Source organism: Sinohyriopsis cumingii, chromosome 1, assembly GCF_028554795.1.
Source record: "Sinohyriopsis cumingii isolate HCF-2022 chromosome 1, ASM2855479v2, whole genome shotgun sequence".
Lineage (NCBI taxonomy): Eukaryota > Metazoa > Mollusca > Bivalvia > Unionida > Unionidae > Sinohyriopsis > Sinohyriopsis cumingii.
Window position 1 is genome coordinate 160,731,048 of NC_142961.1, and position 25,640 is coordinate 160,756,687.

The 25,640-nt window shown below is 35.1% G+C and overlaps 1 protein-coding gene across 5 annotated transcripts in view; it reads left to right on the forward strand.

The window, feature by feature from the left end:
- LOC149808247 (girdin-like) overlaps positions 1–25,640 on the forward strand; it is a 192,340-nt gene that overhangs the window by 10,246 nt on the left and 156,454 nt on the right. For all 5 annotated transcript variants that reach the window (XM_089975398.1, XM_089975403.1, XM_089975410.1 and 2 more), the window contains exon 3: positions 11,151–11,256. In XM_089975398.1, the coding sequence (XP_089831524.1) occupies positions 11,151–11,256 (106 nt within the window). The remainder of the gene's footprint in view (positions 1–11,150; positions 11,257–25,640) is intronic.

Genomic DNA, 25,640 nt, shown 5'->3' on the forward strand with positions numbered 1-25,640 from the left:
AGATCCCAGCCTTTATGGCTTGTTTCAGAGTACAATTACCATCTAAATTACTTAATTTTATTGCCAAGTCTTGTTAGAGATAAGGAAAAATTTAGATTTTGGGTTATTTATACACCTGGTCCAGTTCACAGTCACAATGCAAATCATAAAAGAATTAGATGGGACATTTTGTCTCATATTGACCGGAAACTCTTTCCTTTACATCCTCAAACATTCTGAAGAATATAAATTACAGACTTAATGATTCAGGTTAATGGAGGCTTATGTTGTTCAGTTCTTTACCATGAATTGCACGATTGAGAAAACTTAATTATGTTACTTATTTTATCATGTAGGTACTATTTCTATTTATACAAATTAGCCCAAACTTGTATTATCTAAATAAATGAGCTCAGTGAAATACTTTAGTCAGGACTCGTGGCTATGGTGGATAGGAAAAGAGTTCCGTCTTAATAACCACTTCACTGTCAAATACTAAATTATGTGTACCATGCTTTTAATTTTTCTTCAATTGTGATTAATTATAGAATAATCCTCAGGTGCTGGACTTCAGAAAATCAACCTTCATATAATTACGACTTGAAAAGGAATTTAAAACCTACCAATTGTGGCTGTGACATAAGAATTGTACCAATTGACTGTGTATCCGATTTCAGCCAGTTATGCAGACATAGTTATGTGATCACTGGGAAAGGCAGTGAAGAAATGTAACAGAAATGTGCATTACAAAATCAAAATTTGAATTGTATATTTGCAGTTTTCCACTCTAAGCAAATCTTTTAGAAATTGAAACTACTGTACATATTTTTCACAAGTGGAGTACAGTTGTAAATTGCATATGCCCAGACCTGCCATCATATAATTTGCTACCAGATTTGGGTCTGTGCAGTTTGTTAGGTGGAATCAGTACAACAAACAACAAAGACCCTAGTCAAATTGTGTGATGGCAGCACTTGTGCCTTGATTGCAAAATTAGATGGTTTTAGAGTCAGCTCTCAACCAGGTTAATAGGAAAAAAGTATATATTTTATGGCCTACAAGATTGTCAGACCAGAATAGACATCTGGAGCAATCTTTGAACTGTTACAAAATTAAATGTTCTTTATATGTTCATGACCTGTTCAAAATAGTACATATCAGCTTTCTGATATATTTTTAGTTTCTGCTTGTGTGTACTGTAGAAATCTGTACATGAAAACAGGTTATGGGTTAGACAGGGTCTGGGCAACTTCCTTAAGAGCACTTGCCTGGATAAGTGAATGATGTAACTTTGTGGATAAACCAGGTTGCAGGCCAGATTCAGCCCACATGCCATAGTTTTCACACTCCTGGATTTAACTCTGTCTCTATACTATACCCATGGCCAAAACAGACGCATACATTCATTCATTGCATGTGTTTTAATTGTCAAGACTGTCATACGACAGCAGTGCATAGGCTGTGATTGGACCACAACCATGACATGATTAGGCAAAAGAAATTATGTACGTCCAATCCTGTTTCTCATTGCTGACCCTAGCACTGTTTTTTCCCACTGGTAATAAAAAAATGACCAGCCTACCCTAATTTTAAAACCAGTGCGATAGGAACAAACATATTTTTTGTTTTGGCCTTTGCATCTGCTTGGAAAGAAAACTGAAGGTCAACATGTCCTAATGTATAATGAAAACTTTATAAAAAGTTGACACTTTATGCAGTGGGCTTATATCAGGATCTGAAAAATCAAGAAATTTTTTACATGATTATCTTCATTAGATAGCACAACATCAAAATCTTTTCTTCATGGTCAAAGTTGTAGCATACAATTTTACACACGTTTAATAACCCAGCCAAATTTCAACTTGTCCCACAGTTTACAGTGTTCAATTAGTAATTATTACTTGGATTAATTAGGTGTCTTTAGGCACATCACTAAAAATAGGTTATAAGCAGCAGAGTGGTCTAAAGTGCTTTTATAAATCATTGATGCATCTCACTAGTTCATGTCTTTGTTCGACCAATTTGGGTAGGTCATGAAGCTTGCCCTGTTCCATATATAGCCTACCATGTACTGAAAAGTGCATTAAACACCACAAAACCAAACCAAACCAGGCTATTCCAGTGGTAGGATTTGAACCTGTGCTTATTCTCTCATGGATGTGACACGCTCACCACTGACCCACCATTGCTTCTGTCTCCATTAGTTACATGTTAGAACTTTAAGTTGTAGCCTATTCTACATCCCTGAGCCTGCAATGATTGATGAATCTTGATCCTAACTGGCATGAAGAGTGATTGTACTTGATTGTATACTTTATAAACATTTCATATCTCTCCAGCCATTATTCTCATTGAATACAGTGTAGATTAGTTGGTTTATTTTTGGTGGCTTCATAAACAAGTCAGATCCAACAGCAAACTGCATGGAATCAGATCTGCCAACACATGTGCAATGGCAGATGTTGGTCTATGTTTTTTGCGGTTTAGCAGACATAGCATGATGTCCAATCTAGTCACATTATCCTGACATCAGGCCAACCAGTCCTAACACTAACCCCTTAATGCTGAGCGCTTAGCGATCGAGGCACCTGCTAGTACCATTTTTATAAGTCTTGGTTGGGGTTCGAACCTGCAACCTCCCATTAAGAGGGAATACATCTATTTATTTTGTGGTCAAAAGACCAAGGTCAGGGACCAAAAGAAGAAAAAATAATTTCCATAAAATAACTACTAGTTCCATATCATATGCCTTGACTAAACTTTGTAGGTGGCTTATTTGAGGCAAGAAAGAAACCTACTAATTTGAAGCTGAACAAGTAAATTGTTGTGGTAAGAGTGACTCCAAAAAGGAAAACATTTTCCACAAAATATGTGTAGCTCATGTCCTATACTATAATCTGTGGCCTAAATTTTTGGATGGCTTACTTTGGAGTAAAGGTGCCTGTTGAGTTTTGGGACATACTGATTGCTGGTCATTGTCAACAAGACACAAAAAAAGGAAAAATAACGCTTTACATAATTTTGAAGCTGTCTTAAATTTAAGACAAGGAAAACATCTGTTGATATGGTGGAGTATTTAATTGAATACTCTTGGGCAATGTCACTAAGCAACATTTGCATAGTACACAAAAATTAAATGGGTTCTGCATCTTTTAGCACTTGACTATCCAACCATTGAGGTGGTGTATAATGTACTATTGTAGTCTTTTGACCCCACTGACCCTTTTACCAATCTTCTAGTGGAAACTCATTAACCACTGGTCATCATCTCTTTTAATGTGCAAACAAATCAATTAAGCTAAAGAAGCCACTAACCATGAAATTGGATTTGTTTGGCAATAATTTGGTGCTATTCTAGTTGGAGCACAATTAACATACCAGGTGCATGTATGCTGGAGAAGCATATTGGAATGCCGTTTCAGGCATTCCATTTAGCATGTTCAGTAATTGGGACAGTACAAGGCACATGGCACATGGCTAGATAACTGCTTGAGACCGTAAACAAATGAACTCTTAATACAGAATATATGGTTTTTGTCTTAATGCAGTAAAAATGAAATCCATATCCAACAAGTCTCAGATTATATCACTGTTGTTCACACATTGGTCCCTTTTTTATTTGACCCCCTCCCAAGGACATCTGGGAAGGGAGCCAAAATTAGACCCCTTTTGCAGATGGATATCATTTAGGATAGAAAACTACTGCTTCAGTCATTTTTATCCAGCATTTTGGAGGTTAATTGGTAACAGACAGAAGGATGGACAGATGGATTGTGGGTACGACAAGACATTATCCAAAACCATTGATGCTAAAGCATTGTGATAATTTAAAAAAATTTAAAAATGATTTCAAAAATGTATCTTGATCATGCCACTATAATATATTTTTAACATTGCTTGAGGGTAAACAAATTCATTGTTTATATTGCCTGTGACAGTTTTCACTTTACCTACCAAAGGATTTAGAAGATATTATCTTCTTCTCACTGGTTAATTGCCTGCATTTGAATAATTGCTTGTACATGTTAAAATTAACTTGCCCCATGCAACAGGCATTGAGAATTTTGAAGGACTGTTCATTTTATTTTAACTGCTCCGGTGGCTTAGTGGTTAGAGCGTCCACCTCGGATGCAGGAGATTGCAGGTTTGAACCCTGGCTGAGTCATACCAAAGACTTACAAAAATGGTACTAACAGTTGCCTCGCTTGGCACTCAGCATTAACTCATTTGGCCCCAGAGGTTTTTATCGTTTTTGCTTGAAATGTGCGTAGGAAAGACATTTGGGGTGCTATGTCTGAACACATCGTAATGCAGCGGTTTTCAACTGATTATCCATGAGAATAATGCCTAGTTGTATTAGAAACATCATTTTCCTTTGGTTATTTTGCTTGCGCATGAGCAGACGGGTAAAAGTTGGACTTTTTTTTTTTTTTTTTTTTTTTTTGCTTAATAGACCCATCATTTTTTCGTATATCCTAGTTTTTGCAAAGGTTCACCTGTCTGTGTGCAGTTAAGACCAGTATGCCTTAGATCTGAGGCCAAAAGGTCTAAAATCTGGACACAAAATCGCATTCTGATCTCGAGCGAATTTTAGGTGAAAAAAACCTGGGTCCAAAAAATGAGGTTATCTCTCTGTATTTTGTAGTGCAACTAGAACTTCCAGATTATTTGATACCATTTTAGAGCTGTATCTGTCTGCTTTTTTTTAATACCACCCACGTTGGTGTATCTTAAATGGCTTTGATGCTGCAGAGCTTTGAAGTAGGGTACAGTGTCATCATGCCTACAGACGGGATCGGGGCCGAATTGGTTAAGAGGTTAGTGTTAGGACTGGTCAGCCTGGTGTCAGGACAATGTGACTGGGTGGGACATCATGCTACATGTCTGCAGCATGATGTCCCAGTGCTAGACATCACTATAAACTGTCACACTGCAGACATCATAGTGATATGACTGAAAAATTGTTAAAGCCATGTTAAAAATCTAAATCACACACACATTTTATTTCACATCCACTATAAGGCAGAGTGTCTTTTGTAATTGTGTCCATCTTTCTGCCCATCTGTTTGCAAATTCATTTCCAAATAGTAACACAAGTTCTCATGAACATACCTTTACCAACATTGAATACAGCTTGTATTTGGGGTAAGGAAGAAGTCTATTGATTATGGAGTCAAAATATCAAAGGTAAATGTCGCAGTGGTTGAAAGAAAATGATTTCTGTAAAATAACTTTGGTTCAACATCAGAAACCAGGGCTAGATTTTGTGCTTGGCTTACACTTGTTTTTGTTATCTAAAAAATAAGAACTGAATTCTGCATAAAAATTTATTTTAAATGATATCCACCTTCACCAAGGTTGGTGGATGGCTCACACATTGGGTTAGAAAGAAGGTAATTGATTTTGGTGTCACAAGAACAATGGTCAAAGTCACTAACAGAAAGAAGAAACATAGATATTGCTTATTAACTTTTTTCCACACAGTGTGCTGTTATAGAACATTTTTGAGGGTTTGCATGTAACATATAGAAGAGGCCTATTCATTTTGGAGTCAAAAGGTGAAATGTCAAGGTCATTGTGGGATTTACAAAATGAGTTTTGTTATAGTGTAGATTCCTTGCTCAAATTTATTGTGGATTGCACTTTAGTGAATAAAGAAACCTATAGATTTTGGGGTCTAATGTCAGAGGTCATGGTAGGTCTAATAAGAAAATTAGGGTTTCTGTACAGTACGTTCAGTTCAAGACATCATACCTTGCCCGGACTAGTGGTCATGATTATTGAGATCAGACTGGTGCATATATACATGACTGTTAACATGAGGTGGGTCTATAATGTGCTGTTTATGGTACTATTGTTATTAATGTTAAGCAAGATGAAAGTTGGTAACCCATGAATGATATGCCACTGTGCTAGTTGTATTTTAACATTGTCATTGAAGTAGAGCTTTTCATTTTTAGTTATTAAAACACTTCCACAAACTACATTATGCACATGTAGCACAATGAGGACTTTTGATTTGCCAATATAGGCAGGAAGGATCTACACACTGGGTAAGGTGGATATTGGCTTCAAACTTCTGTCATCGAGTTTTTCTTATCCTGTCCAAGAATTTGATATTTCTTTTCTAATTGCACATTAAGCATTGCATACACGAAACCAATTTCTCCTGTTAACAGTTTAGTGGCATTTAATGGTGTCCGAATAGTTACATCTAGAGGGGAAGGTTTACTGGTGGTACAGCACTGAGTGGCATTGGGCTGAGCACCACAAACACATTTTGCACAGTGATAATTCTGAAAAAGGGTATATATATATATATATTTATTATTTGAAACAAAATTGAGTAACTTGAGTTAAGACAAATAAGATAGTTCAAAGCAGAATTGCACCTCTCCCCTCCGAACAAATTTAAATGGTCAGTAATAGATGAATTTGCTGTATGTGTATGTTAATTGTTGTGCAAGTTGTAATCTAAAGTGGGAGATGTTTAAGCTTAAACTAGAACTGACAACCTATGAAAGACTTGTGCTGGCATTAGAGTGCTTGTTTGTAACAGATTTAAGTGTTTTGACACTGAAGCCTACAATTTTCAATCTGTACTATTGATATAATATGCAGAGAAACAGACACCCAGGCAAGATATTTATCAGAGAGGGCAAGTAAACATAAAACTCACTCAATGAACATGAAAAAATTACTGGATTTGAAAAATTATATAAAGTTCAACCAGATAAATGCTCTTCTAAAGAAATTTGATTCAGTCTTACAAATGAATACATGCACTTAGCACATTAACATACACTAGTAAATAACTAAAAAGTGACGTTTTATAATCTAAATGTTGTCCAGTAGTTGGATTTGGCCACAATATCTTTCACAACATTTAACTTGGCCTCCACATTAGCATATGTGAAATGTGGTAAAACTGTGATTAAAGGCTCATAAATATAATTATACTTGTCAGTTTAAAATTTAATTTGTGACAAAATGAACTTTTCTAAAAAAATAAAAAATAAATTTCATTATTTTGTCATGTAAAATGAAAACATGCTGTGAATACAACTAAATTTAAAAATAAAATAAAAAATAAAGATTACTCGTGGGGAATTTCTGTACATTCTGTACTAACAGAAACCACTATTATACCAGTTCAGTGAAAAAGTACCATGGTATATACCAGGGGTCGGCAACCTTTTGATAATAGTGTGCCAAAGTAGGATTTCTAATTCATTCAGCATGCCAACAACCTATATTCCTATAAGTCTACCTGCTCTACCATATTTTTATATATTATATAAGTACTCGTATATATGAAACTACTATTAAAACAAATAAATTTAATCTTGAATTTATTATATTAATGTTTAATTAAAGAAATTGAACATAAAAACTTCAATTGAATGTAATTAATCTGTATCTCAATTAATGTGAGCCTTGTCCTTGCATGCTTTTGGTTAATTGTTCAATATCAGATACATATTTGGTCACTTTCAGCTTCACACATGCTTCTGAGTGTTCAGGTGTTAGGCGACTTCTTTGTGGACTTAAAACAGCTTTCATGTGAGAGAAAATCTGTTCACAAGTATAAGTTGAACCAAAAGCTGAAAGTAGAACAAATGCAACTTTCTTCAAACAGATGAATGCTTCAGGGAGGGATGTCAAGCAGTTGAGAATAGCAGCTGACTTTTCTAAGCAGTTTCCTTCCAGAGATTTCTGCAATTTGGCAAATTTTGATGTCCATAATTCTGATGTCTTAAATTCAACATGCTGCATTTCAAAATCGTCAATATCCATCCACCTAAAAAGATCCAGATCTAATTGGATAGTAGTCAGATCAAGCAAGTCAGGCTTGATGAAGTATGAAAATATGGGTCCATGAATTTGAAAGTCTTGACTATGTTTAGCAAACTTCATTGTACTTCTGAAGCTCATCTATATTCACTGTAAATCGATCTGGATGAGCCTTCGCATTTGGGAAGTACTTGAATGTTTTGGCATTGATATCACAGCAAAATATGTCCAGTTTAAATGCAAATCCTTTCCAGTAGCCACAAAGTTCAAGTACTGTTTGACCCAGTACTTGTAAATGCAAGTTCAACTCATTTAAATGTGTCGTTATGTCTGTCAGAAACATCAGCTTCAACAGCCAGTCCTCATCATTCAATTCCGGAAAACGTTGTTCTTTTTCATCAAGAAACACCTTAATTGCTTCCAGATAAGAAAAGAATCTTTTCAAGACTTTACCTCGACTAAGCCAGCGAACGTTGCTGTACAACAGGAGATCTGCATATTCACTCTAAATTTCTTGTAGAAGAGACTTGATTTGCCTGTGAATCAATGAAGAGCGGGAAACTATAAAGTTGACTATCTTAACAACAGTTGCCATCACAGAGTCCAAGTCCAATGATGAGATCTTTGCACACAAACTTTCTTAGTGTATAATGCAATGGAAGTTGATTACTCGACGTCCAACGTGATTCTCAAGAAGTGTGACAAATCCTTTCTTTTTGCCAACCATTGCAGCAGCACCATCAGTTGTTACACAGAATAATTTATTCAACTTTATGTTCAGATTTTTGAAATAGCTTACGAATGCAGTCAGAATGTCCTCTGCTTTGGTTGTATCATGAAGAGCTAACAAGTAACACAACTCTTCATAAATAGGATTTTCACAATATCGTGCGACTACAGCTAGGCGTGACAAGTCAGTCAAGTCAACGCTTTCATCAAGAGCGACACTAAATACAATAGCTTGATTTAATCCATTCATTTGTTTAACTGTTAAATTTTCAGCCAAATCAGTTATGCACCTCTCAGTTGATCTTGCAGAAGCTGGTATTTCTCGAATCCGAGACAGTATAGTTTCTTTATTTGGTAAATCACTGAACAGAATTTCAGCACTGCTCAAAAAAGTTTCCTTGATGTACTCTCCATCTGTAAAAGGTTTGCCTTTCCAAGCCACACACTGAGCAATTTTGTAACTACATTCAGTAGCTTTATTCTTCATTCCAACTGCTTGACTCAAAATACCAGTTTGTTTCTTGAAACCAGAAATAGCCCTATTGATGGCTTCGATTTTCTCTTCAGAGGTTTTAAACTTAGATTGATGTTTGGTTTCATAGTGTCTTTGTTCACTATACATGTACGTACGATACACAACACTTTCACAACAGAAAGCACAAACGGCACGATCCTTTTGTTGTATAAATCCATATTCTATTGTCCAATTTTCTTGAAATGGGTGTTGATCAAGTTTTTGCCTTTTTTTGGCCATTTTAGGGGTACTGTATTCAATACAAGAACATAAGAAATAGCAATAAAACTATAAACGTTTAACACGTTGGCCGCCACACTAATATAGCCTGCTGCTGGCCAGTGAAAGCGGACATGTGGCGACACCTAGCTAATGAAAGAAATATTAAGAAAATGATATGGCGCCGTCCAGTGCACACAGCAGCCATTATGCTGATGTACGTTGTTTTGACTTGCATTGAAAAAAAATCTTTTTTTCCACTTATTACTTTTTTGGGGGGTCTTCCGCGTGCCATTGAAAATTGCTCTGCGTGCCAAGTCTGGCCCGCGTGCTGTAGGTTGCCGACCCCTGGTATATACCACCGGAGAAAGGTACCACTGTATACTGGTAACTGTGCACCTCTAATGCGGAACTGGTCAATTAACAGTGTCGTATACCTTGTAAATTTTAATATAAGACACCTTTTCTTTATACATACTGTATATATGCTTAGTTTCTTAGTAGTGATCAGTAGAACAAAAAAGATAGACTCTGATCTGCCATTGCATTATTTGATGGCAGCACAGGGTCCCTGTTTTGGTTTTTTTTTTTATACAGTTGGACTATAAAATTATAAGCAAGTATATGTGGTTATGATATACATGGCTTTAACATTTCCGACAATGTGCACACAGTTTACAGTAGCAAAGGAAATGATGTTTATTTGAAACCGTTACAAAGTAACTTTTACCTCTATCTACCTGGTTGGGTTATGGAATAGCTGGCAGCTATTATTACCGGTATGTGCATGTCATGTATTCAACGTGTAATTGTTTCCTTTGCTTTTATATCTTTTACTTCTTACCATAACAGATTCAATTTTGCAACATGTCTTTGTTGAGTGTGTCTGACAGTTTGAGTAAAATATCCATTGAATTGTCTGATAGGTTTTCTGCTGTTATGTACATGATGTAAAAATCAATAATAGGACTGATGTACAGCCTGGACATGAACAATAGATGCAATGTATAATAATCTTTGCAGTGGCTTATGATCTAAGTCGTGTTTTGTTTTTTTTAAATAAAATAATCAAAGGTTGTTTAGAGGTAACTAATGTAAAGAAATTTTTATCAATAAATCGACAGGATGTGTAAAGTTGTGTAATGAGCACTATAACCAATTATTGTCAACTTTTGCTTTTTTCTAAGGGTCACTGTGAAAGTTATAGATACATACTTTAAAAAAGGAAGAAACAGAAAATTCTACCTTAGTAATTCTCTTAGTATGCAGAGATATGGAATACAAAATTTAATTGGAATGTTTAATTACAGCCTTATTGACAACAACATTTATTATTGTGTATATGTTTAGTGATTTTGTAGACTGCTCTGATGGCCTAGTGGTAACAGCATCTGCCTTGGCTGCGGGACATCGTCTGTTTGATCCTTGGCTGAGTCATACCAAGACTTACAAAAATGGTATTAACAACTGCCTTGCTTGGCGCTCAGCATTAAGAGAGTTAGTGTTAGGACTGGTCGGATTGGTGTCTGGATAATGTGGCTGGGTGGGACATCATGCTACATGTCTGCAGCATGATGCCCCAGTGCTAGACATCACTATAAACTGCCACACTGCAGACATCATAGCGGTATGATTGGAAAATTGTTAAAGCTACGTTAAAAATCCAAATCACACACACACATAGTGGTTTTGTAAATATTTACAGGCAGTAAACTAAACTAAACTAAACCATTTATCCATATAAATATTGGAGCCTTAATGATGTACTGAAATTTGGTGCAATCCTTTAGGAACTTTCAGATAGTATTCAGGATAAGTTCATTTTGACTGTAATTCATTATTGGACAGCAGATTTTAGTCCAATGAGTGGAATTATTATTTCTCTAATTATTGCTAATAAATCCTGTTTTTTCAGAGACCCACGGCCTGCCTATCAGAAAGTGACAAGACTGGTTAAAGACGTTAACATTAGACTGCAAAACTGGGACATACTGATGAAGAATATCAGAGCCTACTACCAGGTCAGTTTCCTTTTTTATGTGCCCAAATCAATTTTGTTACATTATACTGACCCAGATTTTTTCTCCATTATTAATGAATGAATAAAATGATGTTAATATGATCTTATTGCATATTTGAATTCAAGCAAGTTGAGTATTATGCAGGTAATGAGAAGGTGTCTGTTTGGCAAGATCCTGATGCTCAGTGTACGTCCAATATAGTCCATTTCAAAGATTGAAATATGCTGGATTGCAAGTTGGGCAAGATCCTTTTGCTGAATGCAGGCCAAATATAGTCCATTTTGAACATGAAAGTATGCAGACATGCACGTTGAAGATATGTATAATTAGCTTAACATGAGTATATTTCCAAACAGACACCTGCATTTGTAAGCCATGAAACAACCATCAGTCACCAGCCATTGTTGTACATTATGAGTGTGTTATGTATTGGTTGTTCAAGGTAAATCACTGTTTGTTGTGGAAGCTTTTAAAATAAACATTTTTTTAAAATGTTTAGCATTTGTAATTTGCAGATTAGCAAAAAATTTCCAGGATCTCATAAACAGTTGAATACAAAACCATTACAGAAGTGATACAGAATTGTTACTTGGTCAAACAAATTCCTGTCACCATTAACCTTAGTTGATATTTTCATCCTATAACGTATACAAATATATGAATAATTTTAAACATGATGTTAATATAATTGAATTATGTTGAATATTTTTGACCCAGTTTCTCTTATCCAGAAGAATGTATTTGTAGACCAAGGTTTGGAATGATACTACAAATACTTGGGTTAATAACACCGTAACTAGATCAGGGACTGTTTATTCAATTCAGAAAAACTCTTTCATTCCTTACTAATTATGCTCATACCATGCCTATTATGCTGAAGAGATCTGACTTGGAAAAATTCCATTCTAGAAGTATTCAGAACATCATGTATTTATAAACAATTGCTTTATGCCAGAGCTTAATCATAAAGAATTTAAATGTTGCAGTCTTTCAGTCCTTTCTTATGGAAGTTTGGATATTTCTGTATATTGGTATTTATAGAGGTTTCAAAAGAGCTTTGCTTAAATCGTCTTCGTAAATCCTGGGTCCATTTATTGATAATCTTTGTTGTTTAAGAGCAGCGAGCTTACAATTTTTAATTTTTTTAATGTCTTAAAAGTATTCTCATGTTTCATTCTTTTATTTTTGTTGTTGTTTGTATAGATATGTGCAGATTAAATTTTGTTGGAATCCTGTCTGTTTTCTGTGTTTGTGCTACGATTCAGGAGTTGAGAAATTTCAGTTACTCTTTTTTTAAGACTGGAATGCAATCATTATCTGAACTAATCATTTTTATTTCTCCAGTGTGTTAGGGTACTGACTTCCTGTCAGGGTAGGGTGCATGTTGTCATGGCAGGGTACTGGCTTCCTGTCAGGGTAGGGTGCATGTTGTCATGGCAGGGTACTGGCTTCCTGTCAGGGTAGGGTGCATGTTGCCATGGCAGGGTACTGGCTTCCTGTCAGGGTAGGGTGCATGTTGTCATGGCAGGGTGGTGATTGCCTGTCAGGGCCATTTAAGCATGACAAGGTCTCTTCTGAGGACAACCTCATTACAACAGAGAGTATTATATGCACTCTACTGGTGCATTACAAATAATACTTGTACTGCAAAGGAAAAATAGAGGTTATTGGTGTGAAGTTGGTGCACAACTCCACTTGCAGAATGTTATCTACCCTTCTGACGGATTTTTAAAATGAAAAGCATCAAGGATATTTTTAAAAAATGCACAGAACTCGGTCATTTCATTTGTCAGTTTATAATTTCTTAGTGTTTCATACCAAATGATTTGCCATAATTGTGTGGGCATGTCTATTTTTCAGAGAACAGGAGTGTAGAAATTGATCACTTTTTATATGCCCCTAATAATTCTTGAACTTTTTATAACTTTGCGAGTTGCATCCATTTTAATGATTTCCCATTTTATCTTGCTCAATTTTTGTTGAGAAATATTAAGATTTGACATGCAAATATTGGATGCAGATGACACCATAATGTGTTTGACCTTCTGTGTGTGTGAAGCCCTAAGAAGCTTACCACTTCACTGAAAATGGACTTTTCAAGGAACTGGAAAAGGGTCAGTAAGCTGGCTGTTTTGCTTTCGTTTTGTTTTTAACACCAAAATCTTCATTTTGGATTGACACACTAAGAAGGTGAGTGTTAGAACCCCCCAACCCCTGCAATAGTCTGGTTAGAAAATATAAATTGATAAATAAATTATGCATTTTTATATCCTCAAAAGTTTTCATTTTCAAAATTGGTAAAAGGGCACAATCTGCAGAAGAGTAGATGAAATATTAAAGCACATGCTGTTTAATAAACATTTGGATGTACAAAACTCTACATCCTTTAAGAAGGGCCACCTATAGAGGACAGGCCATTGACAAAACTGCTGATGTTGAACATGTGGCTTGACAAGAGAAGGACAAGCTTGTTCATATTTACATCCAGTATTGTGGGATGAACTTGAAAGAATATGGACGACCTATCTTAAGGGCCTGGACACTGACCATTTAATTCTTGAGGTGATGGTGGTGGTGTAGTAGAGTTTTCCCAACCCCAAAGATTAAATAGTAGATCCCTTACATCAGGATTCTCTCCCAGCTTTTAAGCCTGCATGTAATTTGTTCATATCAGTTATCATTTCTACATAGCTTAAAAGTGGAATTTATTACTACCTTAGGACCAGCACGACCTTGATATTTATTAAGTGCAAATCATATTTTCATAACCATTAGTATTGTCTTGGGGACTGGTTCTTTTATTAGGCCCGTTATTGTCAGCATATAAACAGTGTCTTCAGGGACATGGTGAAACTTATTCAGTTACACTCTGATGCACATAATGATTTGGCATATCCTAGGGATAGACAAGCAGCACAACAATCATTGTATTGATTCTTATCAAGAATTGCTTGGTCTACCTGGATAGTTATACCATTTATGCATAAATGACAATATTAGTTTGCCTTTCATATTCTTTTAAAGGTTTTCTAAAATTCTGTCTTGTTTTTTTAATAAACTTTCTGTAAGGGTTATCATATTACTTGCGATATGGATAAATAGTTATTGAAGACTAAGATAATATGTAACATATTAAGCGAAAAGGTTCTTAGAATTCATGTACTGTATGTACTTGCTTATAAGTCAAGTCAGACTACAAACAATAAAGATCATAATCTGCCATAACATAATTGTAATGTCGCCCTCTTAGTATGAGGGGTATTTAGTTGTATTTGGCTGGCGTTATCTAGAGGATGACCTCCCTGAATATTATAGCCTGGTGGGAGTGAAAGAAGAATGGAATTTCAACAGAGAACTGAGTGAGAATACTGGGAAGAAATAAAGCAGTCCGAGCCCACGTTGACAAGAAGATAACAAATTTAATTAGAACAAATTAATAACGGCAATTCCAGTTTGGGTTAGATTATATCAATAGAATTTAACAGGTGTGTCCAATTTGGATTTATTTCATCATCATAACGAGAGGTGAAAAGAGCGCAATGTCCACGATTGATGTGCATCACCTTCCTTCCTTTTGACTGTATGTCAACATCTCCTAGTTCATCCTTCCTAATCTGTATGGTTTGCCACTTCATGGACTTCCTGGTTCTTTTATTCTGACCTTCTTTTCCTCTGACTTCTGTCTTCAGACTGTCACGTCTCTGTCTCCCAGAAAGCTGTTCCTTAAAGAACAAAATTATCCCATAATTTCTGTATACCCCACTCTTTAGAGGTACATAAAATTCACTTGCATTATTCAGAGCATGTTGGCTATCCACACACTGTGTAAATTCTGACTTAGTACAGTAGGACATTGACCTAGCTTCCAGTGGCAGGTCTTAAATTACCACTTGAGCCTCTATTGAATATTACTGTATTCTTTTACATCCTACTACATGTTTGATTACTATTACATGAAATTCACAAATTGCAACTCACAGCAATCCTTAACCTACAAGATTATTCAGACATTACAGATCAGATATAATTAGGTAAGTATTGTTAATTCACGATGATCTGTATGGTCCTAAAAAACAAAGGAAATTATTTCATATAACCATTTGAAATTCTACACATATGAACATTTGGATTGCATACAATCAATTTTACCAATGAACTAATAACTGTAAAATAAAAAGGTAAATTGCATAACAATTCTAGCATCAATACTTTCCATGAAGTTGAATAAAATAAATTGCATAATAACTCTAGCATCAACATCTTTCCATGAAATTGAATAAAATAAATTGCATAACAACTCTAGCATCAACACATTTCCATGAAATTGAATAAGCAATACATAATATGGAAACCTAGTCACAGCAAACACATTTGCATAAAACAAACAATCAAATAATAGAAAATTATGTGAAACTAAAATTGCGTACCTTAATGCTGTTCTCTTCAGAACTTATGCGTCCTAGCACTAAACCCTGTGTTTCTTTTTACAAGACGGCCACCTGGTCCCTTTCTTGTTTAAAGAGGAAAGCACTATTCTCTTTTGGCTTTCCATGGAGTCGAGACTCTTTCCTCCTTCAGGCGATTTTAGACTAAAGAATTTCAACTAAGGTCATCATTTTAAAGTCTGATTGCCCAATCGTAGGCAGCGGTTCCTAATTTTTCCGAAAGAAATAATTCCTTTCATCAGATTTAGACAGCTCAGAATCTGTGAAAGATTGTGCATAACAATTTCTCTTTGAAAAAAATGATAAGTGGACATAGGTTCCTACCAAGTGATTAGGGTTGTTAGCTCAGATGTTTACTTTCTAAGGACCATGTTAAGATACCCCTGTCGATTTCACTGAGTTGGAATGCTGCCCCTTTGAAGTTTACACTGACTTGGGGGTGGGGATGAATGAAGAAATGTCAGAGTGACCCTTCACAAAGACTTTCATGGCTTAAATGCAATAAAATTTTCATGCTCAGTGCATTCAGTTTTAAAGTTCACTGCAGTTCAAAATTCGAAACTTCACAATAATGTACCTGCAGATCCTGGTCTTTGTTGCTTATTCTTCTGATTACTCAAGACAAACTGCACAGACCTAGATCTGCTGGCGCATAATACGCTTACATATTTGGGTCTATGCAGTTTGCAGTTGGACTTATAAGCGAATATATATTGTAAATACTAAGTTTTAGAGATATAATTGGGTATAATGGGATTCAGTGTTTTCAACTAAATTTATCTGTGTCTGCATTAAGTTTATGGCTGGAACATCAAAGTATAGAAAAGGCCAGAGGAATGTAAAAAGATATTCAACTTTTTATGCCAGTTTTGATACATAGTCATTTTAAGGTCCAAAAATACATGAAAAGTTTAAAAAATTGTACATATATTTTAGGTGGAAAAATTCAAATAATCTTATCCTGTTCCTGTCCATTTGCCTTAAGAATTTTTGGAAGTGATTGTTATTGAGACTGTTATTAATCACCAATTTTTTATTTCTCCTGTCACTAATTAGAAGTAATGGACAGTGAAATCAATGAGCTAATAGAGGTAGATGCATATAGAGGTAAATTCATGAATAGGCATAAAAAATTAAGAAGGAACAAATTAGCAAAAACAAAAAAAATGAATGTCAGTAAAGATGAACAAATAGGAGAATTATTAAATAGTTGTATATGTACACAAATGAGAATCAACAAGATGATAATAAATGACCCTTACAGTTTTAAATTTAACTGAAGATGAGGAGAAATAGATGATGCAAATTACGACAATGAATTGGGGTTTCTTTAGAATGCAGGTTGTCTTCCATGTTTTTATTGGACTGAGCATTAAACGAATTATGTTCTTAGCCAATAAATCACTAGTCCCCGTAATTAGGGGGCATAAAAACTAGCAAACAATTTTTTGTTTGTTTCAACCACTAAATATGTTTTTTTTTATTTTTATCCTTGTGTCTTTGTATACATTGATATGAGCAGAGCAACATAGTTTACAGAGTATAAGACATAATTTACAAAGTATAGACATAGTTTACAGTGTATTAAACATAGTTTGCAGAGTATAGACAGTTTACAGAGTACAAGACAGTTTACAGATTGTGTAAGACATAGTACACAGAGCATAATAAATAGTTTACCAAGTATAATACACAGTTTATGAGTACAAGATTTAGTTCACAAAGCATAAAACAGTTTACAGAGTATAAGACATATTGTACAGAGTATAAGACATATTGTAGAGTATAAGACAGTTTACAGAGTATAAAACATATTGTACAGAGTATAAAACATATTGTACAGAGTATAACACAGTGTACAGAATATAAGACAGTTTACAGAGTACAAGACACAGCACAAGAAATAGTTTACAGAGCATAAAACAGCTTACAGAGTATAAGGCATTGTACATAGTATAAGATATATTGTACAGAGTATAAGACATTTTACAGAGTATACGACAGTTTACAGAGTACAAGACATATTGTACAGAGTATAAGACAGTTTTACAGAGTATAAGACATTGTACAGGGTATAAGACAATTTACAGAACATAAGACATATTGTAGAGTATAAGACAGTTTACAGAGTATGAGACAGTTTACAGAGCATAAAACATAGCTTACAGAGTGTAATTACAGAGTATAAGACATTGTAGAGAGTATAAGAGTACAGAGTATAAGACACAGTTTACAGAGTATAAGACAGTTTACAGAGCATAAAACATAGCTTACAGAGTGTAATTACAGAGTATAAGACATATTGTAGAGAGTATAAGACAGTTTACAGAGTACAAGACAGTTTACAGAGTACAAGACATAGTTTACAGAGTATTAAACATAGCTTACAGAGTGTAAGACATAGTTTGAAAAGTATAAGACATATTGTACAGAGTATAAGACGTTACACAGAATATAAGACATTGTACAGTTAATGTTGTTGTAGGGTTTAGCGCCATTTTTCAGCACACGATAGGCGATACATGGTGGCCAGTATTAATAGTGGAGTAAGAATCCAGGAAAACCCTGGAAAGAACCAAAGACCCACGAGAAGCTACTGGCAAGCTTTCTCATATACCCACATTGGCTGAATCCGAGACTCGAACCAACACAGACAGAGGTGAGATGACAATGATTTGTAATGGAGAGCACTTTAAACCACTCCGGGCCCCCATATTGTACAGAGTGTAAGACATATTGTACAGAGTATAAGACAGTTTACAGAGTATGACATAGTTTACAGACTATAAGACTTAATTTACAGCGTATAAGACAGTTTACAGAGCTTAAGACAGTTTAAAGACTATAAGCCATAACTTACAGGATAAGACATATTGTACAGAGTACAAGACAGTTTAAAGAGCATAAGACAGTTTACAGTGTAAAAGACATATTTTATAGAGTATAAGACTTATTGTACAGAGTAAAAGACAGTTTAGAGTATAATACAGTTTACAGAGTATAACAGTTTACATAGTAAAAGATATTGTATAGAGTATAATGCAGTTTACAGAGTATAAGACATTGTACAGAGTATAAGACAGTTTACAGAGTATAAGACATTGTACAGAGTATAAGACAGTTTGCAGAGTATAAGACATAGCTTACAGAGTACATGACAGTTTAAAGAGTATAAGACAGTTTAAAGACTATAAGACAGTTTACAGAGTATAAGACGGTTTAAAGTGTACAAGACAGTTTACAAAGTATAAGACAGTTTAAAGTGTATAAAACAGTTTAAAGTGTATAAGACAGTTTAAAGAGTATAAGACAGCTTAAAGTTTATAATACAGATTAAAGTGTGTAAGCCATAGCTTACAGAGTATAAGACAATTTACAGAATATAAGACAGCTTAAAGTGTATAAGACAGTTTATAGAATATAAGACAGCTTAAAGTGTATAAGACAGTTTATAGAATATAAGACAGCTTAAAGTGTATAAGACAGTTTATAGAATATAAGACAGCTTAAAGTGTATAAGATGTAGTTTAGCATAAGCATCATATTGCATCATGTGGGTCAGTGGTTCTTACCAGGGTTTTCCCGGGTTCTTCTTCCACCAGTTATACTGGCTGCCATCTATAGCCTGTATTTCACTGCAAAATCATATTGATCCCAAAACAACAACAAAAACAACCTTGTATACATTTCAATGTTGTTTTGTTCTGTTTGAAAGCAGTATGGCACTGTATGCAAGTTGTTACAGTTAAAGGAATCAATTCTGTTTACAGCTACCTGCTGAATGTGTTACTTGCTCTTTTGAAGCATGGCAGGTCAAATCAGGCAAAGATTATGAATAGGGTGTGATGTTTTTATGCTGAGCAGCTCATTAAAAAAGGAAATGTTTTCCTCCTGGCACTAATTGCTTAAAGGCCCATGGTCTTTCTTCATTTTTGTGATACCTGCTGTGAGTGTCAGACATTGTTAAGTGTTAGATTTTTATGACCAAGTTTCCCCAAACTGCTTAGAGCTTTTCTCAGGCAGGTGAGATTGACATCTCATATAAAATGGCTGATGCTCGATTTTCCAGTCTGTTTCAGGGCAAACATTGGCAACAATACTGAGTAATAAAAAGAAACTTGCATTATGTTAAATCTCATTGTTTATTCTTTTAACAATACATAGACGAGTTTTCATCATTGTTTCCTACTATTTTCAATTTTCATTAAACTATAAAAGCATGTTTACTAGCTTTTAAAATGAAAGGCTATAGCATGTGTGAACATATTTGGCAAACAATTTACCCTGTACATTGTTTGCATATGACAAAAGATATTTACAGGAGAGAGTGTCCATCACTGAAAGGCTTAATAAGGGGCAATTGTGTTGAGTGAGGTTAATAAATCTGTAGACCTTTGTTGTGTAGAGTTAGGATGTCAAAGTACAGACCAATGGTAATAAATAACTTTATCAACATACAGAGCATATGACAGGAATTTAAAGACTTGTATTTGGCTGGCATTTCTTGAGAGAAGATAATGAAATTTATTACCCCATTCTGAGTGAAGGGAAGTTGTATCAGTTCCAGTACTGATTCAAGGTCTGTTCCAGAACCATCCTTATCACTAGGTATTGAAGTACTATTTCCATTGTGCCTCCATATGGAGACTGTTCTCTACTAAATTAATAATTGGTAGTCTGATTCTTACATATAATACATGGAATATAGAACCAGTTATGTTTGATTGGCACATTGATCAACATAATCTGATTTGTTTTTACAAGGAACGTGTCACTCAAGTCTGGGCAGAGAGTTATACTTTTCATTTCTTTTTATGCCACAACACTGATTTAGTTAAACCTGCTTGCATTTTCCGATGTGATCATTTCATTATAACCAGTGGTTGTGGAATGTTCATTTTTCCTTGAGAAACCTTGATTGTACTAAAATGTAATTATTTTGAAGTATTCTTTTTAAGATATCTAAAATTGATATTTTACAGAGCTATGTGTGTGACAATTCTAAAATCACTTGACAGATATTGCTTGGTGTGCATATTCTTTCATTCCACATGGGTAAAGTTTATGTAATGATTATTATATAGAAATGTGGGAAAAAGTACCTTGTCACCAATTATAGATAAATTATTAGGTGAAAGAGTGCTTAAACATTCTTCACACTTTAAAGATCAAAGAATACTTTTTAATATACAAAGAAAACTGGATGTTAGTGAATGAATTTTCCATTGTGACAGATTTAATGAGATGGCTTATTTATTGCAAGTCATATATCAGTATAGATTTCCCAGGGTGTCATAATTTTGTTGACTTTATTATTTTCTTTCACTGGGCTAAAACTGTAATTATTGTATTAGCAATTTTCTTTATCATTATTGAATAAGGGGCAGAATTTGCAAACATGTTATTTAACATCCAGTTCCTCCCAAAGTCCCTAGCGATGTGATGTACTTTGTTAAGAAGTGAGATTTATTAATGTCAGGGATTAGCTTGCCCAGGACAGGCTGACTGGAAAGTTGAACTTGTTCTTCTGAATTTTTAGTTTGCCCCATATATAATATTCCAGCATGAGTTTTAAAAAAAACAACAGATAAAATGTGGGATATTTTAAGGAAATTACTTTTTTGTGCAGGAAGTGTAGAAACTACGTTTTTCTTCTAGCAATAAGACATCAGACCTGTCCATCCCCTTCAAACATTTTAGAGTTGATGTCATATATTGTTTTACTACGATCACATATTGTGACAGCAGATCATTATCTGTGCTACGGTACATACTCGCTTAGAAGTTTAGTCAAACTGCAAACAAAGGAGATCCTTATATGCCATAACATAATGCACCTGCAGATCTTATTCTTGTACTGATTACTTATAACAAACTGCACAGACCCAGATCTGCCAGCACATTATACAATGGCATAACTGAGTCTGTGCAATTTGTATTTGGACTCTTATAGGCAAGTACATATGGTATTTGTTCTATTCATGAATTTGAATGATCGATGAAGGCGCATAATAGTAATGTTGGTGCATCCTACATGTTCAGCTTGACATTGATTAAATTCCTTGTTCTGCATTCAAAGAAAAAGTCAGGGTGTGGGTGGGGTGGATGTATTGTTGGAGATTCTTCATTTCAGTTGTACTTTTGTGTGACAGCAAAGTTCAAACTTAACAGTGCTGTTTCTAAACTTCAGGATGGACATGAGTAATTACTTGACTGTAGGGGGCCCCGAGTGGCCGAGTGGTCTAAAGCGCTCTTCGTTACGGATCACTGCCATCTCACCTCTGTCTGCGGCAGTTTGAGTCTAAGATTCAGCCAATGTGGGTATGTGAGAAAGCTTGCCAGTAGCTTCTCGAGGGTCGGTGGTTCTTTCCGGGGTTTTCCCGGGTTCTTCCTCCACCATTAATACTGGCCGCCATGTATAGCCTATCGTGTGCTGAAAAATGGCGTTAAACCCCACAACAACAACAACAACAACTTGACTAAAGGGTGGAAATGCAGACTGGTTATAGTTTTTCACTGGCAAGTGTTAAAAAGATAAAAAAAATTATACATGAACTAAAGAAAGAGCATATGGATGTTTTTTAGCACCAGTCAAAAAAATGAATACATTTAAATAATGCTGACACTTGTTGTCAGTTTTAGTTACCTGCACATTTTTCTGCACAGTTGAGAGGACATAGCTTTGACCAGATTCATCCCACCTTTTTTCAACTAAAATGGGGACAGTGCCTAAATTTACTTAATCCTAGACATAGCCCATTAACCCAAAATGTAGAAAGCCAAGTTGTAATCAAGAGATTTTTGTAGATCATAAACCAGAAATATTCTGTCTCCAAGTTTTCAATCAAAACTTGAAAATCTATTGTAATTGACCAGTATATATGTATTTATATACTTAGTACTGTACCTATATGTTTTGGCCCAAGGACAAGTTGCTGCTTGCAGCAAGGTATCTTTATGCTTGATCCACTCATGACAGTAATGAAGACAGCAGTGTTTAACTCAGATATATTTCTATGGAAACCATGGGAAAACTGAGAAATGAATGAGCATATATTACTGCACCATGTACCTGTAAATGATAAACAATTTCAACACATTCGGAAAAAAAGCAAAATTTAGTCATCTTGCCCATCACATCCACTCCATTTCCCATTATGATACATCTATTCCCTGTCACATCCACTCCATTTCCCATTATGATACATCTATTCTCTGTCACATCCACTCCATTTCCCATTATGATACATCTATTCCCTGTCACATCCACCCATTGTGTCATGAGAATACATTTCTTCTCCATCACATTCACTCCATTTCCCATTATGATACATCTATTCCCTGTCACATCCACCCATTGTGTCATGAGAATACATTTCTTCCCCATCACATTCACTCCATTTACCATGCAAATACATGTAATTCTACCTCTAGTCTGAAATTTAAAAAAGAATTCCTATCTGCTATTATGTGGCACATCAACAAAATATTTTATTGATTTCAAATCAAGTTTTCACTCTGTTCCTCCCCGTCTTGTGTAATTCTTTTTATCTGGTATTTTGTGTGCTAGCAGAAAACAGTTTAGATTGACAGCACAATAGATGCAATTGTACATATATGTATATTATTAAATCACCATGCTTTGTCATGTCCAGGTATTTACATACCTGTATTTTTCTCCAGTTAGATATTTCTCATGTAACAATGAGCAGTCTGGTTTACTATGTAGTTGATTGGTGGACAGTTAGAGACATGCCATGATTTGCTATAAACTTGTCTGGCACTTTAGCTTGAATTTATTATTATTTAATGAGATTCTTTCGAGGGAGAAGTGAAAGAAATGGGCTGCAATAATTTGTCTTTGATATTTTGTAATGTTTTAATTAATTAACTCAGATTAGTGTTGTCTGATGAGCAGATAAGAATAGGCAGCAGGCGGGTTGCATCGGATTTGGCAGAAACATTGAATGAAGAACAGAATGTAATGTATGTTGAAAACATATTAAATAGTATAAAATTATTTGATCCATCTCCATCATCTATTATGTTTTGGAATATAGGCTAAATGACTATTTGTTTGGTAAAACTATTACAGCACAAGTGACTGCTCCGGTGGCCTAGCATCTGCCTCAAATGTGTGAGATCGTGGGTTCGATCCCCAGACGAGTCATACCAGAGACTTATAAAAATGGTACTAAAAGCTGCCTCGCTTGGCACTCAGCATTAAGAGGTTAGTGTTAGGACTGGTCAGCCTTGTGTCAGGATAATGTGACTGGGTGAAACATCATGCTACGTGTCTGCAGCATGATGCCCCAGTGCTAGACATCACTATAAACTGCCACACTGCAGACATCGTAGTGATATGACTGCAAAATTGTTAAAGCTACGTTAAAATCCAAATCACACACACACACACATTAAAGCACAAGTCACTTGCACCTCAATGCAGTAGAGTTTTGTCTCACCTGCAATATATATGTTAGTCATTACATGTCATTAACTTTCTTAAATTTGTGAACATCAACCTGCCAGGTGTGCTCCACTACTCATGAGCATACATTATCGTTACCTTTCTTAAAAATTTTGAGCATCAATCTATCGGTTGTTTCATGTACTCATTAGCATTGTTAGATATTTTTTAAAATAAGATTGGGACTAAAATAATAAACAAAATTGTACATGTTGTATTAAGAAATTTATCCAGGTGTCAGAATTCTGTCATCCAGGATACGACATGCAAGTCAGCTACAGTGTATTTTTGTAATAGCTGTCAATTGAGTCATATTCTTAATGGTTAGCAGTCCACTTGGATCAGATAAGAAATGATTAATAATGATTGACAGTTGTCATTCAGTCAATTAGGTTTTCAGGTTCAGACTGGCTTGTAGATGTGTTAAGCTTGTTGGTACATTGTTATCCATTGATTTTCATGTTGTATGGTCTACTACAAAAGAAAACACTGAATGGTACAACTGATAAGCAAATAATGAAACCATAACGGGATGTGAAATGGCTTCAATGATCCGGTACCAAGTGCAAATATTTTATACATGACTGAAGTTTTATTATCAGCGGAATTAAATTGATTTGATTAAAAGTGGTGCCAACTCGGGCATGAGAATACTTGACTAGTGATCCAATACACAGTTCAGTCCATATCATTTTGTGTTAAATTGTCCATGTGTAGGAATAGATTTTGTACCTGTGCTCTGAGAAGTTTTTGTTAAATGCATACATTTATCAATAAATGAGGGTCATGTTAGGACCTGATCCATTTGTGTGGAATTGAGTGTACAGTATTTGCTGAGATGACTGCCCCATCATACAGTTTAATTTTTGTTTTTAATGACTTTGAAATATATATTTGATTTATTAATATTTGCATGGATATTTGAAAGAATTATGGATCAGCCATGAACAGGGTCATGTGTTTTGTTGAAGATTGACAGTTATGGCTTACACTAGTATCATTGGTCTTCACTGACGGTTTCAGTATTATAGGAAGGCTTTGGTACTTGAGGAATGTAGGGTTGACAAAAGAATTTTGCTCTTATGATACCTTAGTTGGGCTTTGGGAAAATAGTGCTTGCTTCATTAGTTGTTTTGCCTTTGAGTACCATGCCAACTTTTAATGGTTCATTTAAAGAAAAAAAAGTGCAATTATTGTTGAGCCTATATTAATGGAAAAGTGAGATATAGGGGTCACCTTTGGAGTGGCAGACTAGGAGCTCAAGCATAGTTTTCAGCAAGTTTTATCAAGTTTGTGATTGAAGTTTCTTATTTGAGCATGACATTGAGATGTAGGCCTTATTTTTTTCTTGTTTTAAAGTAGGGGCCAACCATTTAATTTTCATGGGGGAGTGGTGCACCTGGGATTTTTCTGAGACAAGTCTTGGTTTCCTGATAGCTTGAAAAAATATTGTTGCTCAGATTTGTAGA